This window comes from Vombatus ursinus, unplaced genomic scaffold, assembly GCF_900497805.2.
Source record: "Vombatus ursinus unplaced genomic scaffold, bare-nosed wombat genome assembly UNPS02011613.1, whole genome shotgun sequence".
Classification (NCBI taxonomy): Eukaryota; Metazoa; Chordata; class Mammalia; order Diprotodontia; family Vombatidae; genus Vombatus; species Vombatus ursinus.
The window spans coordinates 8701667-8716048 of record NW_020951391.1 but is presented as its reverse complement, the minus strand read 5'-3'; the positions used below and the strand labels follow the sequence as shown (position 1 = coordinate 8716048).

At 36.0% G+C, this 14382-nt stretch overlaps 1 protein-coding gene across 1 annotated transcript; it reads left to right on the top strand.

Annotated features, from left to right (window-relative positions):
* The first annotated feature begins 289 nt into the window (after positions 1-289).
* On the top strand, positions 290-13252 carry LOC114039152 (alpha-amylase 1). Its single transcript, XM_027856810.1, has 10 exons — positions 290-500; positions 1588-1734; positions 4365-4562; positions 5782-6012; positions 6562-6695; positions 7405-7527; positions 7624-7723; positions 8563-8681; positions 8944-9069; positions 12894-13252. Exons 1-10 carry the CDS (start codon positions 333-335, stop codon positions 13081-13083), a joined length of 1536 nt encoding a protein of 511 aa, XP_027712611.1. The 5' UTR covers positions 290-332; the 3' UTR covers positions 13084-13252.
* Positions 13253-14382: the final 1130 nt, after the last annotated feature.

Here is a 14382-nt window from a genome sequence, read left to right as displayed (position 1 = left end):
CTTAGAGATAAGTTCTGATCTTAATTAGACAACAGCTGGGTCAATATTGTCAGCATAAATATAAAGTTCCAGATGCTTGATATGTCTAATATTCTCTGAAAAAAACAAACAAAAAAACCCCACTAAGTCCTTAAAGGTTACCTATCATTATGATCCTGGGAAATTTTACAGGCTATTTTCACCTTGAGTTTTAAACTATTAGTAATATTTTTTTCAGAATACAAATAAGTCTGTGCTCCAAGTGGGCATCTATTCAAATTAAAATTTGCTAATTTGTTTCTTAAAGGAGTATAAATAGTTGCTGAAAAGAGGGCTAACTACTTCAAAGCAAAATGAAGCTCTTGCTGTTGCTTTCAGTCCTTGGGGTCTGTTGGGCACAGTATGATCCCCATACCAAATATGGCCGAACATCTATTGTCCACTTATTTGAATGGCGCTGGGATGACATTGCTCTCGAATGTGAGCGTTACCTAGCTCCCAATGGCTATGGAGGTGTTCAGGTATGTACACTTCAAAATTTATTTGATATTCATATTCTAGGCACAATAAATAATTTTAATTTATGCCTGTAACTACAAAGAAAAGAGGATAAAATGAAGGGGTTGACTAGATGATCCTGAGGGACCCTTCTAGTTATAAGTACTAGGCAGTGTAGTGTATAGAGTCTGGGACCTTGAATTAGGAAGAGCTAAGTTCAAATCCAGCCTCAGACACTAGGTGTCTGACTATGAGCAAATTCTTTAACTTCTCTCTGCCTCAGTTTCATCATCTGTAGAATGGGGATAATAATAGCAGGTTTCATTATTACTTATCTCCCAAGGTTGTTGTGAGAGTAAATTAGTTAATATTTATGAAGTGATTTGCAACTTTTCCTGTGCTATATAAATCGCTAGTCATTATTATTAATTCCTATCTGAACAAGCAGTGTCATACAGAGGCAAAATCATTGGTTTTGTTTTTCAGTTGTGTCCAACACTTCATGACCCCATTTGGGTTTTTTGTTGTTGTTGTTTTTATCAAAGGTACTGGAATGATTTGCCCTTTCCTTCTCCAGCTCATTTTGCAGAGGAGAAACTGAGGCAAACAAAGTTAAGTGACTTGCCCAGGGTAATAGAGCTAGTAAGTGTCTGAGGCCAGATTTGAACTCAGGAGGATGAGTCTTCCTGACTTCAGGTGCAGTGCTCTATCCACTATACCACCTAGGTTACCTGAAAGCACTGGACCTGGGATTTAACAATATGAGTTCAAATCCTGGTTCTGTCACTTACTACCTTTGTAATCTTGGTAAAGTCACCTTAAAGATTTGTGTCTCAGGTTCCTCATCTGTAGGTGGTTGTACAGGATGACCTTTCTGTCTCCTTCTAGTTCTAAATCTGATTCTACAAGTTAATGTATGTGAAATGATCTTTAAGAACAGTTATGATGCTATGCAAATAAGGGTTTCCACCAAAGTAACTCATTGATCCCTTGTTTGAATCTTTAATACTGTATCACAATTCATTGCGTTAATGCATTTTGAAACATTTTAAAATATAACACAAAATATGAATTACATATTACTAACCCCTTACCCTTCCCAAAATATAGGTCTCACCTCCAAATGAGAATGTAGTGATCAATAACCCTTCAAGACCTTGGTGGGAAAGATACCAGCCAGTTAGCTACAAGATATGCTCACGGTCTGGAAATGAAGATGAATTCAGAGACATGGTCAAGAGATGCAACGATGTTGGAGTAAGTGGATTACAAGTTATTTAATTCAAGGGTTCTTATTCTGGGGTCCACAAATCCCCTTGAGGTCTGTGTACAAATTTCAGGTGGGTCCATGAACTTGGATGTCATAACATTATATTCTTATTTTCACTAACTCTAAGTGAGATTTAGAATTTCCTTTGGTTATTGAAAAATTTCTTTCAGAGAAGGGGTCTCTTGGTTTCAGCATATTACCTAAGGGATCAATGACACAAGAAAAATTGAGAACCCCTGTTTGACGGTTCAGGAGATTACATTGTTAACTTTTCCTGCCTTATGCATGCTGCTTCCATCTAAATTGTGATTATTGTGATGGTAATTTGATTGATGTCCCTGTGATCAGTGTCCCTATGATCTCCCTGTGATCTATTAGAGATTTCTTCTAATAGAACAGATTTGACCTCTATCTACTCCTCCCTATCCCATACAACTTTTGTCTCTGTCCTGTAACTCTTCCAACCACTTAAAAAACACACACACATTCACACACATGTGCATACCTTCTAGTTCAAAGTTAGTAGCTATCTAAAAGTCATCATTTCTAAATCATCTTTTGGAGTTCATTTATGTGTCAGAGAGAATTTAAGTCAAATAAACACAATGGTAGTAGAGTTGACCCGTGCTTTTCTGAGGAAAAAACTAGTTAAACTAGGAAAAAATGCATAATTTCAAAGGCTATCCCTGTTTCCAACTAAAACTGGATGTTGCTCATCAGTCCTTGAAGTTTTAATTTGCTTCTCCTACAATGTATGCAATATACTAATGAATGCATTATGCTTTTGTGCACAAATGATGTATTATTCACCAGAATTCATAATCTAATCTCTCGTGATCAACTTTTATTTCATGTACAGATGAGATGGCAAAGGGGTTGTGCCATAATAAGTCTGCCCACTTTGAAACCTTTTGCTCTCCCAATCAACATGTTCACAGGCAGCCTAATGGACTGCAATAATGTTTTAAAGATGCTTGTTAGAGTGAGACTCTCACATGGGCAGCAAACACACTATAATGAACTTGTTTACAACACACATGATCAGTTTAGTGAGTTTATCCAAACTGATTTAATGAAGTAATTGGTTTATTTCAATTGACCAGTGAGTTCAGTCAAAACAGTTGGATCAGTTGTGTGTGGGTATAAATACATTCTTAGGAAAGACAAATAAAATATGTTTAATCTGTTCTTTTGGGAAAGAGTTCCATTGGAAAAGGTAGTACATTTGAGAAAAGAGAATATTAGCTCCTTGAAATTAGGATTGTTTGGTTTTGTCTTTGCATTTTCAATGACTGACTTTAAAAAGTGCCCTGCAGGGGTATTTGTTATATTATAATATAAGAGGAAAGAAGGAGAATATATTAAGTTAGGTTCATTACCTGATTTAATGTTCAAGGTTCTATCTTCTAAAAGGAACTAAGGGTCTTGTCAAGACTTTATTAGTATCTGCCATCTCCTTGACAGCTGATGGCTCAGAGAGCTGGACCTAGAGTCAGGAAGACCTGAATTAAAATCTGGCCTAGATGATTACTAGCTGTGTGACCCTGGGCAAGTCATTTACCCACTGTCTGTCTCAGTTTCTTCATTTGTAAAATGGGACTAATAATAACACCTACCTCCTAGTTTTATTGTGAAGATCTAATGAGATAATCATTGTAAAGTGCTTAGCACAGTGCCTGGAACGTGAGAAGTGCTACATAATTGTTAGCTTTTTATAATTATTATCATCCTGCTAGTTTTATTTAGTTGTAAATCTCTTATTTGCTGTATTCATCTGGTGTTCAAATGTGGATCTTTAATGAGAGACAATATGGTATGAGGGGAAGAATGTTTTTGAGCCCTGACTCTGCTTTCCTCTAACCAGATGACCCTGGGCAGATCATTCATCCTCCCTAGGGTTTACTTTCCTTGCCAGTAAAATAAGGAGAGTCCTGTTTGCCCTGCCCGCTTTATAGGAGGTTTGAAAGGATTAAATGAGACAATACATGTAAATGGGCTTTGTAAACTGTAATGCATAATATAGATAGAAGTTGTTATTCTTGTGGGTGAGTAAAAATGGGGGAAAACAGTGACTTTTGTCCCCTTCAGTGAGTCCTCCCTTCTCTTGTTATAATGAAATAAAGTAAAAAAGAGCAAAGCAAAACCATCTGACACAACGGCCCTGTATGATAGCACATGCCATATACTGTACCTGTAGTACCCCACCTAGGCTAATATTGGTCATTACAATTAATTAGTATCTAGCTTTGCTTCAGTCTTCTTTTAGTTGTATCATTATAATGATTGTGTATATCCTTCTCTTTTTTCTGTTTACTTCACTCTTGGATAGTTCCCCCTATTTATGTCCAACTAGTGACCACTGAGTTTTAGTCTCAGCCTGATTTATTGAAGGTCCAGAGAACAAAGACAAAGTTTCATGGTTTAATTATAAAGCACCTGGAAGACAGATTTATAAACTAATTGAAAGAGATGTTGTCTAACAGCATTGACATTCACTAGACTTCATTAAATGATGGGGAGAAGTAGCATCCTGAGGTAGAAGGAGTGCAGAAGGTGGAGTCAGAAGCTGAACTCAAGTCCTTTCAGTGATGTTCCATCTGCCACCTTGCTTTTGCAGGTCAACATTTATGTGGATGCTGTAGTGAATCATATGTGTGGGAGTGGCGTGAGTGCTGGAACAAGTAGCACCTGTGGAAGTTACTACAATCCTGGATCAAGAGACTTTCCTGCTGTTCCATACTCTTCCTGGGATTTTAATGATGGTAAATGTAAGACCCGCAGTGAGGAGATTGAAAGCTACAATGACATTTATCAGGTAAATTTTAGATGTTATTAATTAATAATATGTGGTTTATCTGAACCCAATTTTTCTCCCTAGCCTGGCTTCCCTAGCTGCCTTGCACAGTCCCATGTTCCTACCCTCTGCTGCCTAGATGGTTTGTGTACATGAATACCAATGTCCTCCTCTCCTGGACTATTGCAACAATCTCTTAATTGGTCCCCTGCTTCCAGTCTCTCCACTATTTAATCCATATCCCATACAGCTGCCAAAGTGATATTTCTAAACCACAGGTCTGACCATGTAACTCACTTGCTTAAGAAGCTTTAGTGGCTCCCTAGTACCTCTGGGATCAAATAAAAAAATCTTTCTTTTGGCATTTAAAACCCTCTCCCATTTGGCTTCAGCCTATCATTCCAAACTATTACATATCCCTTGCCCTCCCCCACTCTGTGCCAGGCACACTGACATGCTTGCTGTACCTCGTACATGACATTTTCTTTCCAAACACTTGCCTTTGTCTGGAATGGTCTCCCTTATTGCCTTCAAAATTTAGGTTAAGTACTATCTCTCACATTAAATCTATCCTGTTCCTTCCAGTTTTTAGTGTTTTCATACCCACTCTGCTCCCCCAATGATATATGTCCATGTTTTATTACCCCCAATAGCATGTAAGTTCCTTGAGGACTGCTTTATTTGTGTATCTTCAGCTCGTAACACAATGCCTCACACAGAAAATTCTTTAAAAAAGTATTAATTGGGGGCACAGTAGATAGAGCACCAACCCTGGAGTCAGGAGGACCTGAGTTCAAATTCCATAGAAGTTATATGACTTGTTTAAGATCAGGATTTGAACTTAGTCTTCCCGACTCCAAACCCAGAACTCTATGCACAATACCAATCTACCTCTAGACAAACATGAAATCATAACATCATAAGATATCGACCTGGAAGGAGCCACTTTGACCATATAATCCAACCTTCTCATTTTACAAATAAGGAAACCAAGACCCAGGGAGGATAAGGGACTTGCCCAAGATCATACCATCAAGATTTCAATCCAGGGTCCTCTGATTCTGGAGTTAGTGCTCTCTTCTTTATATCACACTAAAGGGAAACTAATTTTAAGATTACCCTAGCCAAAAATGCTTAAGTGCATTGTGCCTCAGGTGTTTAAAAGGAACACTTCAAAACTGGGAGCCCAAAGATGCTGCTGCTTATGCATCACGTATATTATTATTATTTTTTTTTACAGGTTAGAGATTGTCATTTGTCTGGGCTTCTTGATCTTGCCCTGGAGAAAGATTATGTGCGTTCCACGATTGCTGCATATTTGAACCACCTGATTGACATAGGTGTGGCAGGATTCAGAATTGATGCTTCCAAACATATGTGGCCTGGAGACATGAAGGCGTTTCTGGATAAACTGCACAATTTAAATACAACCTGGTTCCCTCAAGGAGCCAGACCTTTCATTTACCAGGAGGTACTAAGATAAAATGTGCGTAAATGCTGGGGACAGAGGTTGAATGATAGGGTATAGATGCAATGATTTTATTTGTTGTGAAAAATTATAATTTTGTTTAAATATGTATTTTCTATAGGCTAGCCAAATTGTGTGTTAAATCTGGCTTATGCAGTCCTGTATTGGGTCAGCATTTTCACAGGGTAAAAATAAAAATTGCCTAGATAATTTGAGACTTTTTTTTTTGGTGAGGCAATCAGGATTAAGTGACTTGCCCAAGGTCCCACAGCTAGTAAGGATCATGTGTCTGAGACTGGATTTAAACTCAGGTCCTCCTGACTCCAGGGCCAGTGCTCTATCCACTGTGCCACTTAACTGTCCCAATTTGAGGCTTTTTAATAGCATTCCTCCATAATGGAAAAATTCAAGTCTTCTTTTAAAATGAGAAAATTAATGTGAATATTTTAATAGCATATAGCACTAGAATTGTGGCATAAAATGCTACTATGATGACTACAGTATTTTGAAAGTTTCTATGCAACATTATATTCTTTTTCTGATTTCTACTAGGTAATTGATCTAGGTGGAGAACCAATTAAAAGCAGTGAATACTTTGGAAATGGTCGGGTTACAGAATTCAAATTTGGTGCAAAACTAGGCACGGTTATACGCAAGTGGAATGGAGAGAAGATGGCTTATTTAAAGTAAATGAAAAAGGGGGTTCACCTTTAGACTACTGCCCAATGAGTGTGCAACAATTCTACGCACTTGTTTATATGTTCCCAATGTAAACTGGGATCATTCTGAATTGATATCATTTAAGCATTTTTATTACACATAGAAGTCAATTTGAAAACATGAACTTTCAGAACTGTAAGAATCACTAGGTTTTAATTCAATCATGAGAAGATAGAACTATATTTGGCTAAGGCTTATTTTTATAATGTACTAAAACCATATGAATATGAGCATTTAAAAATCATTGGAATATAAAAATAACATGGAGCCTGACTGTGACACCCTTTGCTTTAATACAGATTCTATAATACTCTTTTCCTCTACAGAGAGTATATAAATACTCCAGTAAGTACTTAACATATATAGGGCCCAACTGAGTTTCACCTTAACTCTGAAATGTTAGAGCTGAAAGAAACCTTAGGAAGTAAAACTCATTTTACTGATGTGGAAATTAAGACCCAGAACGGTGAGGTGACTCATTCGAGGTTAAATTGTTAATAAGTGATTAATTCAGAATTGGATCCCAGTTTTTCTGGCTTTCAGTCCAGTTCTCTTTCTAGTATAATATGGGCATTCTGGATAAAGGTTACTGTTTATTTAGGAGTACCCTACAGGGAAAGAAGAAAGGAGGAACCTGTGAGCCATAAGTAAAACACTCCTTATTTCTTTGTACAGGAACTGGGGAGAAGGTTGGGCCTTCATGCCCTCAGACAGAGCACTTGTCTTTGTGGATAATCATGACAACCAGAGGGGCCATGGAGCTGGAGGAGCTTCCATTCTCACCTTCTGGGACGCCAGGTAGGTGGTAGAGTCCTTCATCTTTTTTTTCAAATCTTACTAATGGTTTCCAAAATTTTCTTCTTTTCTTTGATGAACATACTTTATCGCTTTCAGATTGTACAAAATGGCAGTTGGATTTATGCTTGCTCATCCTTATGGATTTACACGAGTGATGTCAAGCTTCAGGTGGCCGAGATACTTTGAGAATGGACAGGTATTTTTAATTTTATATAAGGGTCCTGTGGGAAGGCAGTGGGCAAAGATATAATCAATCAACAATCAATTGATCCATAAGCATTGATTGTTTACTATATGCCTACTGTGCTAGGTTTCAGGGACATAAAGCGGTATCAAAAATTAAATAAGGCATAGATCTTCCCATTATCAAGCTCACAGTCAATTGGAAGGAAACAGTGAATATACTGATAAAATGAAATTATACTCAGTAAGTATGAGAGAAAGACAGCCAAACCAAGTTCTTTGTGAGACCTGAAGCAGAAGAAAGTTTGTAACTTACTGGAAGAACCAGGGAAGGCTTCATGATGGGGTGACATCAAACTGAGCTTCAAAGCTGGATAAAGACGGATTGGATTCTAGGTACAGTGACTACTATTGAATTCTCCACCTAATTCAGAGAATATTGAAAATATTCAAGAGGTGGCAATTAGTGCAGTTTGGCTAAAGCATAGATTATGCGATAGAGAGTAAAAAGAGATAAGATTGGGGAGATATAATGGTCTCAGACTGTAAAGGTTCTGAATAATAGGCTGAGAAGCTTAAATTTTGTTCAATAGGTAATAGGGAGTTACTGAGGAGTTTTGAGCAGAAGATGATAGAATCTGTGAATAGGATCTTAGATTTAGAGCCAGAAGAGACTATAGGCCATGTACGTGGTTTTCAGTTGAGGATATTGTGGCCCAGAGTGATCTGTCCAGGTTCACATGAGGAGGAAATAGCTGAAGCAGGACTCCAATCGAGTAATAGAGAAAGAGAGAGGGAAGAACCAAATAAATGAATTCACTGAAGCTCATGTCTCTGTTTTGACAAATTAAGGATGTAAATGATTGGGTCGGACCACCCAATGACAATGGAGTGATTAAAAGAGTAACTGTCAATGCAGACAGTACTTGTGGCAATGACTGGGTTTGTGAACACCGATGGCGTCAAATAAGGTAGGAAAGCTTAGTTGTACCTGCCTGACAGCACTGTCTCAACAACTGATACACAGGTGTCCCAAAATTTTTAGTGCATATTAAAGTTTAATATCTTAATACTGCACCAAGGCTTTTGGTCTGTAATCAATTGTGTGTACACATACACACATACACACACGCACACATCCACATACACACATACACATACACACAAAGAGGGGAGAAAGGAGAATGCTCCAATCAAATGCGTGTATTAATATTTTGTATATTTTGTTTACAGGAATATGGTTATTTTCCGTAATGTAGTTAATGGCCAGGATTTTACAAATTGGTGGGATAATGGAAGTAACCAGGTGGCTTTTGGCAGAGGGAACAAAGGATTCATTGTATTTAACAATGATGACTGGTAAGTAGCAGTGCATTTTTTCAAAGTTTTATTTAAACATATTCTTGTCTGATTATTTTTTCTGACCCCTGACACTTTTATTGACATTCTGAAGGATGCTTGTATAGATTAGAATAGGTGCTGCTAAGTAAAGAGAGGAAAGAGGAGGAAAGAAGATGAAAGGGAGAGAGGAAAAACCTCTCAAATTAAGACTTCGTGAAGTACATTCTCAGATCACTTCTAACTTGAAGGAATTCTCTCTTTTTGCCTCTACATTTGAAAACAACAAAGTGAGCATTAGTAAAGAAGACATTACTATGCATCTTCTATTCTCTCTACCAAAACAATTCTCATATTTTTTTAGCAGGTTTTGGGCTTCATATTTACTCTGAAAATTTCTAAACTTACTAATTATTTTTTGTTTAAATATGTTTTATTTATGCCTTTTTATGTCCTAATTATTTTTTTATTATTCCCATCCTGTAGAACCATCCCTTGTATCAACCACAACCACAACCACAACCACAACTACAACAAACACAATACACAGTTAAGAAAAACAAACTGCATCCATGACCAATACAGTGAATGTGTTGGACAACTTGATGCAGTGGTTCCTTACCTCTTTATGTAGAGGTGGGAAATGTGTTTTATTTCCCAGATTCAGAGTGCTCATTAAAATTAGTCATAGTGTGTCTTGCTTTTAGAGTTCTTTTCATTTACATGATTATAATTGTGTTTATGATTATCTCTATATCACTTCATGTAAGTTTCCCACGTTTCTTGAAATTCTTCATATATGTCATTTCTTATGGTCCTTTGGTACTCTATTTTACCCATGTGCTACAATTTATTCAACTGTTCCCCCATGGATATGAATTTACTTGGTTTTCAGTTTTTTACTACCACAAAAAGTACTTTCATGAATATTTTGACATATTTGAAATCTTTCTTTTTGTCTTTGACCTCCCTGGGGCATATAATCATGGAGTCTCAGGATTAAAAAGTACAAACAGTGTAGTCACTTTTTTCACACAATTCCAAATTGTTTTCCAGGATAGTCAGAACGCTTCCTGGCTCCACTAACAGTATTAGCATACTTGTCTCCAATACTGAATTTTTCTGGTTTTGTTACCTTTGTGCCAATTTTCTGGGTGTGAAATAAAACCTTGAAGTTGTTTTATTTTGCATTTTCTTTTTATTAGTAATTATGAGCAACCTATGCTTAGTTTGTAATACTTCCTTTGAGAACTATTTGTTTATATCCTTTGCCTTTTTATCTACCATGGAATGACTCTTGGTTTAAAATTCCCAAAACATATATGATAACATATTTCTCTTGGAGTAATTGGTACAAAGATTTTTCCCCAGTTCATGGTTTCTCTTTTTATTTTAGTTGCATTGGTTTTATTTGTGCATAAGCTTGCCAATTTCATCTAATTTTTTTTCGTTTAATTTTGTGATCTCACCTATCTTTTGTTTGGTTGGGAGTTTTCTTGCTAACCATAGATGGCGATTCCACTCTCTTCCATTTAAAAGAAAAAGAAAACTTCAGTTTTTATTATAGTAGGGATTCCTTTCATATATCAATTGTACTAAAATGACCACTGGCTTTCCTCCTAATTCTCAAATTCTGGTTTCTTTTTCTTTTCTTTTATATGTTGCCTTTTGTATTCATCCTTTGAAACCTGCAGTAGTACATGGTATAAATTACTTGTCTAAACTTATTTTTGGCCAAAATGTGTTCCAATTTTCCCAGCAATTGTCATTTAACTTTCCAGTTTATCTGACTGTTTGAACCCTGTGTAACAGTTAGATGTTCTTCATTCCTGTTCACTTACTCTATTCCACTGATCTACTGTTTTATTTTTTATGCTGTACTTAATAGTTCCATTGATTACTACTTTATAATACAGTTTGAGGTCTAGATCTACTATTTCTGCCTTTTTGTCATCATTGTCTTTGAGACTGCAGCTTCAAGGAAAATATTTATATACATGGCTTTGGAACAATTTGGTTAATAGGTGACATTTTGGTTGGGGGTGATGGTGGTGGTGATTTTCATGGATAAGGTAAGAAGATAAAGTTATTATAAGAGATTAATGATATCTTTACAGATATAAAAGGTGTTCAAGATCCTGAGAAATCTCTATATAAATCTTGAATTCCAAAATGAAGCAGAGTATTGTAGGAGGCCTACTGAATTTTGAGTCAGGGGTCCTGGTTTTGTAATGTTGGCTCTATTACTATGTGATGTTGGTCAAGTTACTTAATGGTTAGGACTTATGCAGCGTGTTAAGATTTATATACAAAACACTTTACACATTATTTCATTGAACTGCACAACAAGTTTGTAAGGGTGTTGCTATTTTTATTCCCACTTTGCAGATGAAGAAACGGAGCTACAAAGCAGTTTAGTGACTCTCCTAGAGTCACACAGTTAGTGCCTGAGGCAGAATTTGAAAGCAGGTCTTCCTGGCTCCAAGTCACACTCTCTATCCACTGCACCACCTACGTTAATATCTCAGCCTCAGTTTCTTGATTAATCAAATGAATGGGTTTAACTAAATAAACTCAAAAGACACTTCTAGTTCTGCTTTGTTGTCCTCAATGAAAAACTATTTCTAATGCTGACAAGTGATCCAAAACCCTTATGTATATTCCAGTTGTACACTTTTAGGAAGGTAATGGATTTGTTAAACAGGTAGAAAATGCTGAGGGAGTAGGGATGCTGCATCATCATCATCATCATCATCATCATCATCATCATCATCATCATCATCATGCTAATAGTAACCCTGGTAAACAACATATCAGTGCTATATGTGAAGCTTTAAATGTATTATCTTGTTAGATTAGAGGGAGAGGGAAGAAATAAAAAGAAATTAAACTAGGAATAGTACTTAACAGATTATACAAAATGAGGAGGGAGGGGTGAAAAAAAGGAAGTGGTAATGGTTAATGTAGGAGTTGTAATAACACAACGTAGGGTTGGAAAGTTCTGGCTTTTAGTTCTGATTTAAGTTTTGGGAAATATAGATTGAGTAAAAAGATCTTCCAATTTACTTTCCAACTTCGCACACCACTTGTTAAGAGTGAGTAGGTCAGCAGCAGAAATTTACAAAGGGCATGTTAAACTTTTGTGGTCTTCTGGTCAGGTGGTTATGCCTTAGCATTTTAGATCCTTTAACAATCCTGTGTCAATTAACCTGCCACACCTGGAAATGAGTCTTCAACCTCCAACACTTAGTCTCCCAGTCTACTTACTGAAATAACAGAAGACAAAAGTGAACTAAGTGTGCTGCCTTGTCATAAATTGCAGATGTTTGTCTTTTTAATTCATATCTTCCATGCACAGTGACATCAACGTGCATTGACAATGGATGACTGACTTTACAGCTCAATCACTGAGGCACCAGATGATTTGTTTTTTTTAACTTTCAGTCCAAAACATTTTTTGCTACCTCAAGGAAAATGGTAAAACGATCAGATTTAAATTATTGAAAGCAACCAGTCTTTCCAGAATGGAAGCAATTAGTGCATAGATTTGAAGTGCTTCCATTTATCAAAAAAGATCATGATGAAAATCTATTGTAGATACATCTTTTCTGAAGTCTCCATTCTTGTCATTCAAATCTTCATCTTCAGGTATCTTTGCTTTGTTTGAAGACTGCCCATATTCATCGGAAACATTTCTCATTCTGGAGCCTCTCCATTTAAAGGATTTTTATTTATGGAACAGAGATACTTGTAATCTAAGCATCTAGGGTAGCCATGCTTGCATGTTTTTCAAAACATATTTCATATTCTTACTTTATAGTAATGGTTTGTTTTTTATTGTATAGGGCATTGTCAACAAATCTGCAAACTGGTCTTCCTGCTGGTACCTACTGTGATGTCATTTCTGGAGATAAAATCCACAACCATTGTACAGGAATTGAAATCTATGTTCGCAGTCATGGTCTTGCTTACTTCAGTATTAGCAACACTGCTGAAGATCCATTTATTGCCATCCATGTGGATGCTAAATTATAATCAATTACTGGATAAATAGCATTTCCTGACATAATAAGCAAAGTCAAACACATAATGATCAATTCCCTTTTCTTAGATATGGAATTGTACTAAAAATCAAGACATTCTCTCCTATCTAATATTAAAAAACTCTAACATCATGACATTTAAAGCATATGTTATATAATAATTAGAATGGAATGATTATATCCTCTATTTGATCCAATAAAAAGTGATATGGAGAGAACAGCAAAAATATTTGTGTTTATTATGAATCCTCTGTTATTCTCTGTTTTTATTCCTCATTAATGGAAAACATGGGACTTTATTTTGTTTGTTTTATTTCATGGACCACTTTAATGGGGGCAAAATACATCAGAATTGTTTCCACTTTCATCTTCAAAGGAATTTTCCTTCAATTAGCAGACAAAATGGTTATGCTTTTAATGAAATGGTATATAGGCTTATGAATATCATCTGAAATATAATTGTAAAGGTTATCTAATCCAAATTCTTATGCAACACATGAATTTCCCCCTAAGTGGTCCTTTAGCTTCTGCTTATTTCTTTCAGTGATACATTAGATGTCACTTCCAGATTAGAGTCATGTACAAATTTAATAAATATGCCTTCCATGGCTACATCTAAGTAGTTAGCTGGCCTTATTTAAAGCTTTAAGGTTTGTAAAACAACTTTGCAAATGTTATCATCAAAATAACCCTTTGAGTTAGATGATATTATTATCCCCATTTTACAGATGAGGAAACTGATATGAATAGAAGTTAAGTGACTTCCACAGAGTCACACAGTTACTATTTATCTGAAGTCAAATTTGAACTCATTTCTTCTTTACCTTAAGCCTAGAACTCCACTGAATGTGCCACCTAACTGCCTAGTACACATTATTGAGTAGGACATGGTAGAAAACAGTCAAAATATCATAAAATACATCCCTCAAGTGTGATATCAACAATCAGTCAATCAACAAATATTTATTAATGGTCTGTTATATATTAGATATTAAAAAATACTGTTAGGGTCCAGTATTTGACCACATGTGTGCATTGATCTATACTGTCGGTCATGCAGCATACAGTTAACCATCTTGTCCCCAAGCTTATCATAAACTATTAATTCACCCTAGAAACAAAATTATATCCATATTAATATATAACATATGTTATATATAACATATATGTTATATAACACACACACACATATAATCCTCCTAGAGAACAAATGGCCAGTCTGGAAAGAACAATTTGAAAGACATTGCTCAGTATAAATAGTAACAGCTTATATGTGTATGGATGTTAGCTC

What these genes read in the sequence shown, in the direction of transcription:
- LOC114039152 (XM_027856810.1), top strand. Translation starts at nt 333, where the DNA reads ATGAAGCTCTTGCTGTTGCTTTCAGTCCTTGGGGTCTGTTGGGCACAG. An exon ending in GCTACAATGACATTTATCAG is followed by an intron (nt 4,563 to 5,781) that starts GTAAATTTTAGA and finishes TTTTTTTTACAG; the next exon opens with GTTAGAGATTGTCATTTGTC. An exon ending in CTCACCTTCTGGGACGCCAG is followed by an intron (nt 7,528 to 7,623) that starts GTAGGTGGTAGA and finishes TATCGCTTTCAG; the next exon opens with ATTGTACAAAATGGCAGTTG.